The sequence below is a fragment of the Papaver somniferum genome, chromosome 2, assembly GCF_003573695.1.
Source record: "Papaver somniferum cultivar HN1 chromosome 2, ASM357369v1, whole genome shotgun sequence".
NCBI lineage: Eukaryota > Viridiplantae > Streptophyta > Magnoliopsida > Ranunculales > Papaveraceae > Papaver > Papaver somniferum.
In genome coordinates, this window is record NC_039359.1 from 74,387,597 (window position 1) to 74,406,744 (window position 19,148).

The 19,148-nt window shown below is 34.3% G+C and overlaps 3 protein-coding genes across 3 annotated transcripts; 1 reads left to right on the top strand and 2 right to left on the bottom strand.

The window, feature by feature from the left end:
- Positions 1-3,237: 3,237 nt before the first annotated feature.
- On the bottom strand, positions 3,238-3,858 carry LOC113351398 (protein NDR1-like). The gene has a single exon (XM_026595388.1). The coding sequence runs from the start codon at positions 3,856-3,858 to the stop codon at positions 3,238-3,240; it is 621 nt and encodes a 206-aa protein (XP_026451173.1).
- A 404-nt stretch (positions 3,859-4,262) lies between these two features.
- LOC113348053 (clathrin interactor EPSIN 1-like) lies at positions 4,263-9,399 on the bottom strand. The gene is made up of 12 exons (XM_026591751.1): positions 9,268-9,399; positions 9,110-9,152; positions 8,973-9,024; positions 8,191-8,270; positions 8,023-8,101; positions 7,807-7,890; positions 7,565-7,710; positions 7,143-7,400; positions 6,807-6,949; positions 6,291-6,490; positions 5,735-6,119; positions 4,263-4,809 (listed from the first exon to the last, which is right to left on the bottom strand). The coding sequence occupies exons 2-12, from the start codon at positions 9,148-9,150 to the stop codon at positions 4,538-4,540; spliced, it is 1,740 nt and encodes a 579-aa protein (XP_026447536.1). The 5' UTR covers positions 9,151-9,152; positions 9,268-9,399; the 3' UTR covers positions 4,263-4,537.
- A 5,369-nt stretch (positions 9,400-14,768) lies between these two features.
- LOC113351400 lies at positions 14,769-15,433 on the top strand. Its single transcript, XM_026595389.1, has 2 exons — positions 14,769-15,266; positions 15,350-15,433. Exons 1-2 carry the CDS (start codon positions 14,769-14,771, stop codon positions 15,431-15,433), a joined length of 582 nt encoding a protein of 193 aa, XP_026451174.1.
- Positions 15,434-19,148: the final 3,715 nt, after the last annotated feature.

The window sequence follows — 19,148 nt, forward strand, 5'->3', positions numbered from 1 at the left end:
AAGTTGAGTTGCCAATTATACCCCTGATGCATAACTCAGTCATGCATATGCATAATCCGTCATGCAGAAGTTTTTAATAATTTCATATAATTATGGGTGTCACGGAAATAATTATGGGTGTCACATTACCCAAAATTAATTGTGGGCCTGAGAATGAGAATATTTTTTTTGGGTCTCCCCCTAATTTCCCCATATCCTTATTACATAATAAATATGTCCAACTCTTTGTACAAGCACATCAGGGGCCCAATACCAAATTGTGGACTTCTAAATATAATCCCACTATATATTCAATTACAAAACCAAATTTCAGTTATAAACGGGAATAAAAACTGAAAGAGAGAGAGAGAGTTTCAGCTGCAGACGAGAGATGAAATCGTGAAAAAAAAAATGATTTTTTTATGTGAATTGACGAGAGCTGCAAACAGGTATTGGAATTCTTCTTCTTCTCCTTCCTATTCTTCATCTTAATCAACAGAATCAGAGATTTTGTCTCCGTTTTTCAATTATCATTAATCAAAAGAAACCACTAAATTTGCTTTCCTAAAACAAATTGGTAATGTTGATGTTTATTTGAAGATTCATAAAGTTTTTTTTGATGATTACATGTTCGTTTCATAGATTTATATCTCCTTACTTTTGATTTCAGTGCTTTGTTGATGTTGCAGAGTGATCGCTGTCGAATGCGTCAAAAATAAATTACACTTTCTTACTACTCAAAATATAAATATAGCAAGGGCAAGAAAGGATCGTTCCCACAGAGAGGACTAAGATTGTCAAATTGTTTCGGTTTCCTATAAATACCAAGGGGGATTTCTGATTTTTATGTACTAAAATAAAATAAAAGCAAACAAAGAAATAAACACGCAAATCAAGAATATAAAGATATTGGTTAAGGATTTCGTTTTCTTTCACTAACATGCTTTCTAATAATAACTAGAATTGATATTTAATCTCTCTTTTATCAAAGGTCCTAAGCTCCACCATTAATGAATGATTTAACGTTTTGTCATATACCTACTAGTGGGGTTTTGTGATCTCCCATTGCAGTTTTAGAGAATTATATGGAGAGAATAAAGAGAAACTGTGAAGAAGAAGAAGAAGAAAAAGAAATAGAGAAAAGGAAAAAGAGGGTTCAAGGTTAACCGGAAGGGTTTTCGCTGCAACCTGTTTGTTTGCTGACTCGAAATCCGAACAAGCAAGAAATAGAAGTGATAGGGTATGTATGTGTTGCCAAGTTATTTTTTGTACGTCGTTATCTCACCGTTGATTTTGCCGCGCAACTCTCAAAGAGAAATCAAGAGACCAAATTAATTATCCTTTTTTTAAGAAGGCACATCTGAACCCAGTTGGTCCCCATGCCTAAATTTTTCTAAAATTTGGGCTTCCAAGATGGGGAAGCCTATTGAAGCTGTAAATGAAAAATAAAATAGGAAATACCATTTACTCCTAGGAATAATATATTAGAGAGGGTCTAGTCCAGTTGACCCAGTCTTGTGTCTGTTTGGTCCTTTTTGAGAAAATATATTATGATTTGGTCCTAGAAATTATGGTTTGGTTCTAGGATGATGTCATGGATGATGTAAATGTCATCATGTGGTCGCAGAAATACCCTTTTTGGACCACATATATACAAAAAAAGAGTAGAAAATATCTCATTTTCAGATTTACTTTCTCTCTCCTCCTTATTTTCAGATCTAGTTTCTTTCCTCTCCATTTTTTTTCTTTTTCCGCTGCTGCAAGAAACAATGAAGATTTGTGTTTTTTTCTAGGGTTTTGATTTGCAAAGATGATGAAGACGATTTGTAGAGGTGATGAAGACGAAGAATCATATAAAGATTATGAAGACGACGAAGATGAAGATGTTTTTTTGATTTCTTGCTACTGTTTTTGATGTTTCTGCTGGTGTTGAAGACGAAGATGATGATCTTTTTTGTTTGCTCCTCGTGTTGAAGCTCTCGATTTGTTGATATTTTTTCGTGTTGATGATGATTTTCGTTTGTTGCTCATGTTGAAGATCTCGATTTGTTGATGTTTTTCGTGTTGATGTTTTTTCGTGATGATGATGTTTTGCTGCTGCTGTTGAAGACAACGAAAATGATGATGTTGCAGTTCATTCCATAAATGAACTTTGTTTTTATATGAAGTTCATTTCTGGAATGAACTCTGTTCTTTTTTTGGTTTTTACATGGAGTTCATTTCTGGAATGAACTCTATTTTTTTAGGTTTTTATATGGAGTTCATTTCTAGGATGAACTCTGGTTTTTTTAGGTTGTTATATGGAGTTCATTTCTGGAATGAACTCTGTTTTTTTAGGTTTTTATATGGAGTTCATTTCTGGAATGAATTCTGATTTTTAGGTTTTTATATGGAGTTCATTTCTTGAATAAACTCTGTTTTTTTTAGGTTTTTGTATGGAGTTCATTTCTGGAATGAACTCTAGTTTTTTTAGGTTTTATATGGAGTTCATTTCTGGAATGAACTCTGTTTTTATTTAGGTTTTTTATGGAGTTCATTTCTGGAATGAACTCTGGTTTATATATGTGATTTCTGAAAAAATAAGGAGAAATTAATAGGAGTTTATTACAAAAAATAAGAAGAAATTAACACGGAAGGGTATTTTTGTCCATTTAATATTTTTAAATAATTATCGACTAAACAGTAAAGGTGTTTGACCAAAGGACTAAAATGACATGGACCCACCTAAAAATGGACCAAATGATATTTTTCCCAAAAATAAAATGAAAACACTTAAAATGAACAGGGGGTTAGTCCACGAGTGAGTTTTGGGGAGTTTAATGTATTTTGAATCTTGGAGATTTTGAGGGAGTGTAAGAGAGTGTGGGGAGTTTGAGAGAGTTTGGTGTTTTGAGTGTGGGGAGTTTGAGAGACTCTCCAGAAATCTCTACTTTTTTGAGAGATTTGGAGTGAGGAAAAAATACACTATAAACTCTCTAGAACTCCCCCCAAAACACCAACTCCCTAGCATTCTAATTTTAAGGACTAACATGGAGTTTGAGAGTTTCTTTCAAACTCCCCCACGACTAACAGGGTTTTCTAGGGAGTTTGGGAGACTCTTCTAAATTCTCCCATGACTAACAGAGATTTCGAGAGACTCCTTTGAACTCCCCAACGACTAACAGGAAAAAATCAAACTACACCCAACTCCCCCAACTCCCTTGAGGACTAACACCCTGGAAGACTTTAATTAATGCAATGATATTTCCATACTCATCTTCACATAAGAATATGTAATACAAGAACCGATAATGCAACGATTCCGACACGAACACAATCACCGGCGTACACCAAAGCACTGGACAGCTTCAAATCGTTGTTTGAAGACATCGTTCCCCGATCGTTGATAGTAACGTTAGTTCCTACTCTCAAATCATGTCTTTTCGACTTCCAAATTCCATTCGAGTACCGAGTTTTTGTATCTAATTCGATTCGAAATATAGCCATCCTCCCGCTAGAAACCTCTGTTCTAGCTTCTTCCCAAGGTACCCCAAGAGTCTTAATTGTTCCTGTACGATGAGTTGACCAAGCAAACCGATGATGAAACTCGGGTATAGTAAAGTTTCCGGTTGCTAACTTTGAGTTACTATTGCTAAAATAATAAACAGCTAGATTTATATTATCGTAGTAAACAGTTTGTTGCTGCTCTGCTCCGTAACTTATTAGGTTCCAGAAACTGAGCTCGACAGAAATAGTCGTGGCGTTGCCGGTAACTTGAGATGCATTTGACGCCTTTCCGTCAAGGCCAGGAACATCAAACTTTTTGAGATAGATATTTGGGGGAGAAATGCACTTGACAGAACTAATCAAACATAGAGTGATTAAAATTGCTATGAACATTTTGAAACACATAAGTCTAATACTTACAGTCTGGTAGATACAAGGAGCGTATTCTCAAGCGTTTGGTTTTTCTTTATTTGATAATCTTGGGAGCAAAAATGAAATGCTTCTTTTATAAGTATTCACTTGAAGGGGCAGAGGACATTTGTGATATTTTTTCCCAGGTAGGCTAGTACTACAAGACAAGTCAATGCTAGTAAATGTGGGCAATATTCTTAATAATTAGGCAAAAAAATATGCATCATATGGACTTAGAATATATTCGCTGTAGGAGTGGTTAGAACAATTTTAAATCGTTTTATTGTACGACAAAACAAATATAAGTCATTTTTATAAGAGTTGGTACTATCACGCCATTTCTTCATATTCATTGCGAGATAGCTCGAAAGGGTGTATTGTGTTTATCAAAAAAAAAAATATTTCTTCTTGATTCCAATCTGAAGCAAATCACTTACAATTGGTGGATACACGATTCCTCGAAGTTCGGGTTTACTCTTTTATGGTTTTACATACTAACAATCTGACTAACAAATCTTATACATGGCTTTAAATGGATATCTCCTTCCAGAGTAATAGTTTGATGTATCAATAAAACGAATATTGAAGCACACCAAAAGAAAGTGATTTCTTGGAGAAGCACAAAAAAAGAATTATAAGGTGAAAAGAAAAAGAAAACAACTTATTTCTTGAAGCTACCGTATGTTTGGGGTTGGCTTAGGCTTGAGAAGAAGTCATCGTCGTTGACGCTTCCAGTTCCTGTGGAAGTAAACCCAGACATACCAGAGCCTGCACTTGACGTGCCATAACCTGAGCCAGCCATACCATAACCAGATCCGGTGCCCATTGCTTTTCCCATGTAATGTGAAGTTTGAGCTCCTTTGGTCTCATCTGACATGTCACCAAGTCCACCAACAATTCCAATATCTGCTAGATTTGTCTTTGCCGGAGTAGCTACAGGTGCGTCATGGCAATCAAACAAAAAATAAACGAGTCAATGTAATCCTAACACCAGAGTTAAACATAAAGGAAGAGGTCTTAGCTGGACAGGCGGTCGGGAAAATTTAGTTTATATGAACGTTACTTTGACACGACAACGTAAACTAGAAAGCAGGGACACGGCATAATAGTAGAATTTTTTAATTAAGAATTTTGATTCCTAGGAATCCAATTCCCTCCAAAATAGTAGAATTCCATTGCATTGGTCCAATAGTGCAATGGAATTGGATTCCGGGGTAAAAACAAAGATAATTGAATTACCTCAACCGAACATGAATTTTTAGGATTTGAATTGGATTCCTTGGAATCCGATTCCAAGAATTGGATTACCCCATAATTGGATTCTTAGGTTTCCAATTCTCCCAACCGAACGGGCTAATAGTTTAATACAAAAAACAGCATTGCAAAAAACATACTACACTGAAATTTTCTACTTATCTTCATGGTCTGATAGATTAGCTGTAGTAGTTGGCCTGTGGCTCAACTGTCACCACATAGTGGAGTTATATAACTAGGTACATTAAGGCCTGACTTGGCTTATTCTTTTTCTGTAGGTGCATCCAACCTAGTTTCATCAATAAGCACATCCCAACACTAAGTAGGACCTTTGACATATCCATCTTCATTTCTAGATAATATCTGATGCTACTACGAACACAGACTAGAGAATACCCGTACAGATGTCAAGCTGAGGTATAAACCTAAATTTCTGATATTTATAATACATCTCTTGGGAAGTGAGCTGTGTCCCACATGTCTGACAGCGTGTCACTCCAAACGTGTCGACGCAGCAAAATATTTTTTGCCGGCGTGAGTTATTTGTTAGCTGAGACGTGTGAGAAACTGGATAATAAAGATAAATGTAAGAACAAAAACTTACGAGCTGTGATATTGAGATCGATGAGACCACGACTCAATGAATCCGCCCAAATTCCAGACTTGACCTGGAACGAGTTCTTCTTCGGTAGCTTAGATTCAACTGAAGGACTCTCACTGTTAAGGATGCTATCAGTGGTAGAGTTATTTGCTGCTTGTGAAGGCACTTGCTGATTGGTATTGGAAGTAAAATCCCCAAACATGTCTCCTCCATCAAAATTATTAACTGGTATTGCAGCAAAAGGATCAACCGTACTGGAACTCATTGGCTCAGATTTTGCAGGCTTGCTGTCTGTGGGTGGGACAGGATCAGGAGCAGCGAAAAAATCCATTGGAGAAGCAAGAGATGAAGGAACAGAAGGTGCCGATGCAAAGAGATCAACATTGGTCTGCATATATTAATAGAAACAAATACTAAGATCAGAAACGGCAATCATAATACTTGGATTGAAAAGGAAATTTTAACTTTCTTCCAGCATGGTAATTCAGCATATATTTTCGAATCAGATTTAGAAATGAAATTATACTGCAGTTCTGGAGGACAAGAGAGGAATTTTAACCTGAGCCGGAAAATCTGCTGCAACTTCTAACTTGGGTGGGGCTGAAACAAAATCTGCATCTTCAAACAGATCAGCGTCAGCTGCAGAATTCCTATTTATGGTATTTGATTCCGCTGTAGTAGGTATTGGATCACTCATGAAGTCACCAAACAAATCCACTTCGGTAACAGTTGCAGGTGCAGGCTGTGCAGCTGCTGATCCTGCCACAAACAACATGGTAATATTTTTAATAAAAAGACATATGATTTTATAAGACCTTGATACAAGTTGTAAACTGCTACAGTGACAATTACATGCATTCATCCTCAAAATATTAAACCAGGTGCCTAGACACCAAGTAAGTTGTAAGACTCTGTTAAAATTAGTCTATAAGAACTCATTGTGAGTGTTTTAATATAGCAGAAGTTCTTGAAGATGATACCATCATCCTTAAACAACTATCATCTAACATGCTGATACCAAATATAACAATAGCAGCACAGTTTGTTTATTGCAGAACATTGTCAAGCGGCATACCAGCTGTGGAAGTTCCTCGAGGATCGAAATCATCAAAATCATCTTCAGCATCATTTGGTGTGGCTGAGCTTTGGGAAGGAACAGCACCATAATTATCATCAGAATGATTTGACTTTGACGATGATGACAAAGCAGTTTTGTCCCTACAAAATAAAAAATCTAAATTGGCAAACTACTCGAGATTCCCAAAAAAATATTATCCTGCAAACCTAGTAAGTGACTTGGTCCTAAATAATAATTAGTAATTATTTGGAATTCTCGTGCCATTTACAAACCCATGTTAACTGTCATGAAACTGTAGCACCTAGTGAAGATATCTAATACAAGTGCACAAACCTTCCATGGCGTATGGATCCCTTTTTCGGGTTTTTTCCTTCACCGTCACCAGAAACTCCTCTACGCAACTTTTCACGACTACTTTTGCAAGATTCTTCTCCTCCGAGACGGTCCCTGTCTCTGTAACTATCCTTAAACATCTCCCCATCTCTTTTATCACCAAAGGCTCCATATCGGTCACTTTGCTGGAAGCTGCTGCTACCGTATCCTGCCGAACTTGATTTATATGTCATTCCAGATGAAGAAAGGCCAACATACCTAGATAACATTAAAACAGCATACTTTTTAATCACCAAATTCTAATACAACAAGTCATGGGACACACTTAAAAAGAGCGGGAAAAGCGAGCACTTTTGAGCCATATTGAAGCCATTATTAGATACTAAAGATAGCAATACAGACAAATAAAGATAAAAGCTTACTTATCACGGTTTGCAGCAGCTTTATTTCTAACTTCTTGTATTTTGTTATTATCATGTAAAAGAGCCGTAAGAGTTTCCACCTTTTTTCTCACATTGATACCCACGTCCTTTCCATTAGGCTCAACAAATTCGAAATCTGATAGTGACTAGACCAATATAACTAAGTTTAGGAGATTGAAGACTGAGGGTCAATTACAACGGCAATATTTCCAAATGATAAAGGGTGAAAGAAGAGGTTATACTGATATTGCAAAAGTATGTCCTATGATGTCATCAAGTGCACGTTCAGACCCATTCGCCACTAAATACTCGATAACAGTCAGAGCCTGGTAAGAGACAATGGTTTTCCACAGAAAAATAAGAAACTCGAGGATACATAATTTAGGAAATAGACAGGACTAGATAGAGAACTGAATTTTCAGAGATGACTTCTGAAGTAATACACACATATACAGCACCTTATAAACATAGCGCCAGTTTCCGTTCCTATCTGACAATCTTGACCAGAGCACATTCATAACCATCTGGCACTCAGTACTGTGTGATGATAGAACACGATTAAGTTAAACAATTAGCAAAGCGAAGAGTATTTTGAATAGAAAATATGAGTTATCTTATTAACTTACATCTTTTTAGTTGCTTGTGCTATCTCGGTCAGATCAGTTCCATGAGGACCCCAAGGTTCATCGCTTGTTGCATCCAAAACCTTGATGCGTGAAGTGGAAACCATAACAAATCAGAAAAGATGCAACTATAACGAAAATACAGAAATAAAGATAACTAGCAACACAATGTAATGCGGCATTCATTGATATTTCCAGGAAAAAAACCACAACCGCAGAGAAAAAAATTTGCCATGAGTTCCAATAAAAGTTTGTTTTGCGAGGTCCTATGTTTGTTTCATATCCTAACAGGGTTATTTGTCCTCCATTATAAGTTTTCAGTGCTATAGGTTAGTTTCTACATTAGATAAGAGCAAATACAAAAAAATTGTAAGAATTATTTGTTATCCACGTCAAAACTATTGAGAACCAACATCCTAGTTTACATATGCTTTTGAGTTAGTTTTCCTTACTCTTAATGATCAAAAGCAAATAACCATGATCAAATTCTAGCTGAAAGGTTAATTTTAAATAACATATGTATATACAAATGAAACTGAGGAGCAAAACCATTATATACACAATGCAATATTACATCCTACTGGATGGGGCAAGATGAACCTTGTACTAACTCTAGTTTAACAACTAAACGTATTTCCACAGCACCAGGAGATCAAATACAAGTCATTGGTTCGAAAAACACCGCCAATAGGGACAATTTGTGGTTTGAGTGATTGGTTATATGACTATATTATCAATGATTATAAAAATCAGTTAAGAAATTAGGGCACAGCTAATACTCATACCTTTTGTTCCATTTCAGGAACTTTAAGAACTTTGATATTAACCTCTCTCTTTCTGTGGCAAAAAAAAAAAATCAAATAATTAAACACAGATCGCATTGAGAAGACAAATAAAACTCAAATTGATCAGAGAAACTTACATTTCTCGAACTGCTTGATCAAGAACTTTCATGAAATCCATGGCTGGAAACAAAATTGAGGAAAATGGGAGTGACTGAGTGATTGATTATAGAAGTGAGAAAATATTGTAGTAGATCTAGAGGAATTATTTTTGGATTTGAGTGATGAAATTGGTTACCTGCAGATCTGGTGGAATTGATATAAGCTGGATCTTCAAATTTGTGGAAAGAGAATGAAAAAATAAAAAAGGAAAAATGGAATTTGGGCCTTTTTGCGGAAAGAGTTGTATTATCTAATCTGGAATTACACTTTTCGCTTCTTAAAGCTAAAATAACGTTTTATATGACTAACGATTTTATCCTCGAGATAACTATAAAGTGACATTTTGATTTTTGAGATACATCTATCTATATTATAAAAAAACGTTACCTGGGATAGATCGGCGTCCAAAAGGGGTGGGGCAAATTTGAACGTCCATAACATTCTTTATATAGAAAAGAGTTTTTTTAAGCTTAGTGGTTAATTGGAGCTTCTGGTTGATTCTGATCCCACCATTCTAAATTTCAGCCAATAGAATTCTAGGAAAAATTTTTGGTCCCACGAAATATTATTTGACCAATCACAATTTCCTAAAATTAATAAATTATTTAATCTAAGAAACAAATATAAGCAAATAAAACATTACCAAAATAAAATAAAACGTTTAATCATGATTTCATCATAAAATTAAATCAATCATCAATCATATGATTCAGAAAAATAATCATAAGAAAAAAAAAATCAATGTCCAACATCCATTTATAGTTTTTGTAATAAAATCCCCGTAATTACGTCCCCAAACTACGGGTAAAAGAAAAATGCTTGCAATTACACTTTCTATTGGTATTAAATACCTAAACAAAATCATAAACATGAACACGAATAAAAGAAAAAATAATTCATCAGCGATTAAAAGAAAATACCTGATTTGAGGGAGTCACGCGCATATAGGATTTGTTAATCCTGTACAAATAAAAATAATACAGAACCATTAAGAGTATGAATTCCAAGAAAAAACAAACGATCGGCAACAAAAAGAAAAAAGAAATCATTAGGAGTGATTTCCAAAGGAAAAAAAATCGTTATCATTAACAAAAAGAAAAAGAAAATAGAATATAATTTTGAAGATAGCAAAATAAATATGGATATCAAAATAACAAGGAATAAAATGATTTCCAAAAAAAATGTTATCATTAACAAACAAAAATATGAGAATATAATTTTGAAAGATACCAAAATAAATATGGATATCAAAATAACAAGGAACTAAATATTGGAATATGATATTGAAATAAATGTGAATATCAAAATAGAATGATACGTCCATTATTTCCTAAGAAGAAGTTTTTTTTACGGAATTTGTTGGGTTTATCAGCTTTCTCTATTTAAGGCCGCGAAAATCCCATTTTTTTTCCTGGGGTTTTTTTGCATTCAATATGGAAACTCACGGTCATTGATTGATTAATTGATCGTAGATTCCAGACTACATCACGGTAAGAAACTCAACACTTTTGATATCATGATGAACCGATTGTTTTTTCTTGGGTTTTCTTGCGATGAAAGTCTTCATTGTTTCATTGATTTGATTTCAGAAAGAAGTTTATTTTTTGGATCGTCAACTCCAGGTTGCATCATAGTGAGAAAAACCCATCACTTTTGATCTACTATTCGTAATATCGCAAATTGATCATGTATATGTATCAAACGGGATTTGAAGAATCTTTTGATTCCATACAGTGGGATCCAATTTACAAAATACATATTTAAAATGATCTAAAATAAGATAAGAATGTGATGCAGAATAGTGGGCCGAGTTCCTTAGACTTGGTGATGGATGGGGCGCCAACATTGAGAGTGGAGTGCGCAAGAGAAAAAATACAGGTATTAAATTGTGTTTCATCTGCATGCTTTGATATTTTGTGGGTTTATAAACATAATCGTTATTTTTTACTCTTACGTATGATCCATGCAGCAAGAAAATACGTGGGTAGAACTGTCAAACCAGCTTTGGATATAGATCCAACGACTCCCGAGAAGGCAAGGGTGAATCGTATGAAGAGTAAGGGCATGATACTAGAGAGAAGAAACAAGAAAATATGTCGATTGCTCGAAAGTACAGACGCATACATGCATATTTCAAAGAATAACATCACACAATAAGATCATGTTGCAAAACGTTGTTTGATTTTATATTATTGTTACTTTTAATGCCTACAGAAAGATTACAGTCGAAAGTGATGCCAGGACAACCAAGTTGTGAACCAGAACAGGCTAAGATGAATCGTTATAGATTAAGAAATTTGGGAATACACTCACCTGGAGCATTTAAAATTTACTTTTATTTAGGTATTGGTTTTATAGACAAGTTTGTATTATTTCGTTTCAGTAGATGCGATCCATTTTTTATGGATTATGATACTCTATTTATTATGAAGTATTGTTAAGCTTGGTTATTAAAATCACTCCAACTATTAAATTTACTGTCAAATTTGTGGTATATGTTGAATTTTTAACTAGATGTCAGTTTTCAGTAAAACTTTCCTTTGCGATGCACATTGACAGATGCAAGGCACGGAGCTTACACAGTGTTGGGTTTTACTTGAAACCAGGGACTATCGATGCGGCTTTCGATGAAAATGAAATCCCACATACATTGGCATTTCAAATACAGCTAAGGATCCATAAAAACAAAAATCATTACCGTTAGAAAGAATGATTTACCAGATAGATATACAAAAACAATTATCCATCAATACATTCCGGAAAGGTTAAGATATCTTGAATTTTCTTTTATTTTTTCGTAGGGATGAATTTGTTTTATTTTTCTTAGGAATAGATTTGTTTAGATGGGATTTTTGTAAATCACAAACAATTCCAACTTTGTTATGAATTCTCTTTTAGTAAATGTTATGGTTCTTATAATTTTGCATTTATGCTATAATTTTCAGAATAATTTGTTTTACTTGATATGCTATTGTGAAGTGGTTATTCGTGAAATAACGCATCTGAAAAACCCTCCCAGTGCAATGACCCTCCCAAACAATAATTTGTTTTAAGTAGATGTGTATTTCCACAAAAGAAGATCCACTGGATATAAGATGAATCAGGCATTTCCTATTTATATAAATTCTGGATTATTGCCATATAAATTTTAGTAGCAACATGGTATGGGATTATTATCATATGAATTTAGATCTTTGCTGCCGTAAATTTGAGTTGCTACATTGTCCAAAAAATAATTCCTGCAAAAAACCTAAATAAGAATTAGGGTTTCTCAATTTAGATAAAAATATGGAAACGAAATAAGATATCTTCAGTATATAATTCATAATTTAGATAAAATATTGAAACAAAACATGGAAAAAAAAAGAAAAGTTACACCATAATTATAGTCTTTATAAATAAAATCAAATGTAAGACATTTTAGCACAAAAAATACACATAGTGAAGCTAGAAAATCTTCGTAATATATACAAGTATGAATATCACTACCTACATGCGGTAATCAAAAAGAATAGCAAAAAATGGCAGAAAACACCAGATTCACAAAAAGAAGAACAAAGAAGACTTGCGAAACAATATGAAAAAACAAAGTATACTTATCTCTACCTTGAATAACTTCACAAAAGAAAAAAGAAAAAAAATAACATACAAAGAAGACAAACAAATCATAGACGAAAGGGGTGTGAATCTTCGATTTGATAAGAACGGTATGCTTTTATTCAACCTACAAAAACAAGTTTAATCATCGGGAAAAACAACGAAGGAACCATTAAAACCATAGACGACAAATGATGTTTGCTATTGTTTGCTATTTTCGACCAATTCTTTGTCGGCTGCATAACTAAAAAAGTAATAAAATTTTATTGCTATAAATAATTTTAGCTTGTGCTTTAGAGTTTGTTTTGGTTTGACAGTAGTTTATAGGAAAGATAATTTTGATAAAGTTAATAAAATTTTAATATTTTTATTTTCTTGAACGGTTATTGGAATTACTTCGGTTTTGTAATATATTCTCTATATAAAAAGAGCATTAACATCCAATATTCCATAAACAATGAACAACGGATGATAAACTAGTCTATTTTAGTTTAGAGCATCTCCAACAGAAGGTTAAAAAAAAAAATTCAGATGACACATAGGATTTTACACCCCCATTTATAAAAAAATCATCTCCAACAGTAGGTCCTATGAAATAGGAAGGGTGCCAAAATAAATACAAAGGTCTTCAAGAAAGTGTTAACTACACCTTCGGAAGCACCTCCACGTCGGTTTTTTTCCTTTTTAATAATTATTTTTTTTAGATTAAAAATTCGTAAAGAATAAAAATAATTCGTTAACTCCAACCATTCTGTTTCTTCTTCTTTCTTCTCCGTTCTTCTTTTTCTTCTCCGTTTTCACCGTTATTTCTTGTGGGAAAGCTAGGGTTTTGCACAGAAAGCTGGGATTTTGAACAAACCATCGGTACGTTTTCTGATTCATGTGTTTCTATTTCGAGATTCCAATTATATCATTTAGAAATCTATTGAATGAAGTGTAGCAAATTTATATTTTCGATAAAAACATCGCATAAGAATTCAGATATCAATAGAATCGGAAATAGTGAAATTTAAATTTGCATGCCATCCATTACTTAGAATTTTCCAGATTAAAACAAATCGGTGTTCTTGTACAATCCAAACACTTTTTTTCTTCTAGTGTCACACCTTGACACTGCCGGTCATTTGATTATAAATGGATGATTGTGGTTCTGTCAGGTGGAAATAGAGACAAAACCAATTGAAGGTTTGGGAGGGTTCATTTGATTTATTTATTTTTGGTGTTTCCAGTATATGAAGATGTCCCTAGGTGCGAATCAGGTTCAGTTTTTGGATTTCAATCTACAACTTAGTTGATGCGGAACTAGAAAACCAACCAACTGTAGTGTAAGTACAGCTATGCTAATTAGTGGAAGGTTTACATGTGAAATCGATCAAATATTAAAAAATTTAGTAAAGGGAAGATAAACTTAGGTATTAAAAGAAAATAAGAAATCTTTCTTGGCAGTCTACACGTTTAATACTGATCTTAAATTTCTCTACAGATTTTTACATGGAAATTGTTTTCGTATTGATTACTAATTTGATAGATGTTAGATTATGCACTACAATTTTCTGAATTACATATGTATATATGTTCTCACAATCGGATTTAGCTGTGTTTTTTTAGGTGTGATAGATGTGAATGTCTGATACTTCATCAACTAGTAGTGAGGAATATTCCTGCCTAACAGAGCGGTTGTTAGATTTTGATGATATGAGCGAGGATGATATGTTGAACCCATATGGAATGACTAGAAAACTTGTAACACTTTTCCCGGTTATATGCGCAGCAACAATGATAGACATTAAAAGACCTCATGGTGGCTCTGTTCCTGGAAGGCGTGTCATTCACCGCGATAGAATTCCTCGGCATAGGATTATTATTCATGACTACTTTAAAGGGGAAAAATCAAGGTACATAGCTGATCATTTTCGACGTCGTTTTAGGATGGGCGTCAATCTTTTTCTTCGTATCTTATATGATATTCGTCAGTATGATGATTACTTCACTCGTAAGGTTAATGCTGCTAAAATGGAATGAGTAAGTCATTTACAAAAGATGGTTGCAGCTGTTAAAATGCTTGCATATGGTTGCGTCGCTGATAACCTTGATGAATATGTCCAAATTGGCGAGAGCACTGCAATTGAATGTCTCAAGCGTTTTTGCGATGCTATAATTGGTATCTATGAAGAAAAATATCTAAGGAAACCAACTGAAACTGATATTGCAATGTTGCTGAAAGAAGGTGAAGATCGTGGCTTTCCCGGAATGATTGGAAGTCTTGATTGTATGCACTGGCATTGGGAAAATTGTCCAACGGCTTGGCATGGTACGCACACCAATGGGTTCAAAAGAGTCCCGACTCTCATTTTAGAAGCTGTGGAATCTCAGAGTTTGTGGACATGGCATGCGTTCTTTGGAATGTCAGGTTCGAATAATGATATTAATGTTCTCGATAGGTCTCCTTTATTCGATGACATCATTAACAGAGTTGCTCCTGCATGTGTTTCACGATTCAAGGAAATCAATACAATATGGGATATTATCTCTCTGATGGTATTTACCCAAATTATACTACTTTGATCCAGACAATTTCTAATCCTAATAATGAAAGAGAACACTTGTTTGCAAAAAGACAGGAAGCTGTTAGAAAGGACGTGGAACATGCTTTTGGAGTCCTGCAAAGCAGATGGCATATAGTTAAAGGACCAGCACGTATGTGAAAGCAAAAGATCTTGAAAAGATTATGAAGACGTGCATTATCTTGCACAGTATGATAATCAAAGATGAGCAGCTTCGAGGAATAGATCTAGAACTTTGGGAGCCTCTTCCAGATGTCAAAGTTCCTTCTGTTAATTTGGAGCATGACTATCCTTTTATTGTTTCGAGGATGTTGTACAGAATGAAACGAGTAAGAAGCACTACGACACATAATATGTTGAAAACTGATCTCATTAATCACTTGTGGGATAAATATGGAGACGAGTAGCCCCCTTCGGCAGGTGGTGAGAGTGGTGCCTCGTTTGATTAGTGGGCAAAAAGAACTATTTGATCGTATTAGTTAATGCATTAGTTAGATTTATTAATGAAAGAATTTGGTGGTTTCTTTTGGAATAAATTTTGTTAGATTTATATTCTAAAAAGAATGTATTCCGGATCGTATTCTGAACTTGACTCATCTTATGAATGAACTTGTTGTTTTTAAGTTTTCAGACTTTTACTTTTGTTTCTGTTTTTTAGTACTTCACATTGAATTACTGTTTTTGATTTGTCGCTTTTTTCCATTTTTCTGCATTATTGCTTATATTTTGTCATAAGTATTTATGGTTTGTTAGTAAATATATGAAATGTTGCAGGTGAATATTTGGAGCGGTGCACTGCAGGAGGATATCCCTGTAAGTCATTTATGACACTGGTTCAGAAAATTGCAGGTATTAACGGTTAGCTCAGTTTGAATCCGTCCGGATTAGTATGATCAAATCTAAAGTTGTATTATCTTGGTATTAGGACTTTAAGATGTTGGGAGTTCCCTTTACTGATAGAGTCAACACAAAGGACATAGCAAATCAAAGTTAAGCTTTTAAAAACAAAGGAATTTCATTCATTCTACTACTGGAGAAAAAACACACTAAACCTCTAGCACTGCTACAAAAACAAACTCCTACAAAGAAAAAATAGATAAAGTACTTATCAAATTCATCGATGATTATTCAAAACTAGCTTCAAAAACTATCTTCATAGAAATGACTACTAAGACAAAACACTATCAGTTCTCCAAGCCATCACCAAATAAGCCTTCTTTTTCCCACTCCTTCATAATCTGATTTTGCATCTTTTCATAGGCAGCCCGCAATATTGGTTGAAGGTTGTTCATATCTGTGTTCATAATACGTTCTTGTTCTCTTCTCTTTTCAGCCTTTGCTTTTCTTTGATCAGATTCTTCTTTCAACTTACAAGATCTTTCCTTCAACTCCAAATCCCTGCTTAACATTCTTTCTCTCATCTCCAAACTTTGACGACTCTCACAATGATGTTTTTCAAGAGTACTTTGAAAGCTACATAACATATCTACTACATCTTTTTGATCATTAATTCTCTTCTTATTTTCTTTGCTGGATTTTCTTCCCAGCGGACGGTCATCATCATTATCGTATTCAGTTCCATGATCGCCAACGTGACCTTTTTCCTCTTCGTTAGCTACTGTATCAACCGAGCTCTTATCATTTATCTTTGCTTTCTTTGACAATGGTTTGCTCAGTTGTAGGGAACACCATTTTGGACTCGATTTCAAAATTTCCCAGCAGTGCTCGAACTTGAACGACGAACCTTGGGTTCCCTCATACAAAATCTTTGTTTCTCTTCTCTGCACACATATTCTAAGTTTAATAACAAAAACTTATATTCATAACTGTAGAGAAAGTAATAGAATATTTTGATACACTAGATACTAAAAGAAACATACCACATCATGTGTTTGACTTCCACTTGGGGGAGCTCTCTCTATGCCTTCGTAAAATCCATGGAATGTTGAAACAGATGCATGTATATTTTTTCCAGTGACACTTTAAGCTATTTCATCCGCGATTATCATAATCAGTAACATTATTTTTGTACGCCTCAAGAATACGCTGCCACATGGTTCCACTTCTTTGATCATTTCCTACTATTGAATCCAGGGTTACATATAGAAACGCCTTAGTTAAAGCAATGTCTTCTTCCGTAGACCAACTGCAGCGGTTACCTTGTTGGCTCGTAGGCTTTTTCTTGTTTGGTGGGTTGTCTTTCCTTTTTGTTTTGCTACCAGGTTGCTTCGAAGCACTGGGTGTAGTGGTAAAACAACCTTGGGAACTCATGCCATAAAGATTAGGCACATCTTGGTTGGATAAGCCATACAATGGTTGTGGTTGTGGAGCGTTCACGCGATGCAAGGAAAAATGAGGAAGGAGTTGTGAGGTATTCATATGGCTAGAATTCATGAATGCAAAAGGAATTTGGTGTTCTGGGTTAGGAGGTGTAGCCGTAACATGGTTATCAGGATTTTGTGACTGATGTTCTTGGGTTGCATTCTGATTTCCGAACTCCATTGCAATATATGTAAATCAACCTGTAAATAAAAAATAAATAAACATAAGTTACATATAAAGCAATTGATTTTGATATCTTGGCATCAATAACAAACCACAAAAATGATATCACTACATAACATGTTACTAGGCAATTGCAATTAAATTTCAGAAATCTGCAATAAACTAAACAATCTTCCTAATCGTGCTTGAATACAAGGGAAGGATCGTTTTCCTGATTACATCACACGTATATATGTTTTTCTTCTGCAAAAGATAATATACGTTTGTAATCATATTTATGATCCGACCTAAAAACATAGTGATTTTAACACATAGAAAACTATTTGCTTATCAAAAGCATACACCATGATTTAAAGAGGATTTTCTTATCAGAAGAGAACCAACTGAAGTGGTGCAATAGGGATAAAAAACCATAGACCAACAATCAGAGTATTGCTATCATCAAACATCAATAGTAAAGAAAAAATGTAAAAAAGATTATGCTCATAAAAAGAGAACTCATTGATGTGGTGCAGTATGGATAGTACACCATAGACCAACAATCAAAATACTCGACCTACTTCTAGGTCCATTGATAAATAAAAAAATAGGAAGAAGAAGAAGAAGAAGAAAAATATTTAAGGAAACAAAATCAAAACGTCAACAGGATAGAAACACGAAAAGAAGTGGAGCGACATACATATATTAGATCAAAGCTTTTACACAAACTTGCTTGTGTTTTTTTTCTAAAAGAAATTTTATCCGCTCTTGTATTTTTCTTCTGTGAAACCTAGGGTTTATATAGGAGATAAAAGATCAATCTCAATGTTATCATATATTTGTTGGTAAGGAATTCTAACCAGAATTTCCTTTTGACGGGGTATTTTATCCATGATTTTAGATTTTCAATCTTATCATGTATTTCTTAGTTAGGAATTCTGGAGGGAAATTTTGTTTTGGCAGGCATATTCCCTCCATAATTCTAAAGTTCTAGATTCTAAATTTTCAAATTTTAGTTTTTGTTCGTGGATTTTAATTTCTTTTTAAAATTATCCACGTATGAAATACAAGGGATTAAAACTTCAACCGTTGGAGATAGTTTTTTAGGTTTGAGGTCCTAAATTTACGATATATGTAGACCCCCAAAATAAAAGGACTAAACAATAAATCCACGTAGGATTTTTTGCACCTTCTGTTGGAGATGCTCTTACACAAAGAAGAAAAAGATCCGAGAAATATTGAGCAGCGATAAAACAAAAAAAAAAAAGATAAAAACCCAGAATTCCTAAGAAGCTATTTTATTCGAGGAAAATTTACATTGATAAATACCGCAAAGAGCACTTATACGGCGGTTTATTGATGTATAAAGTGA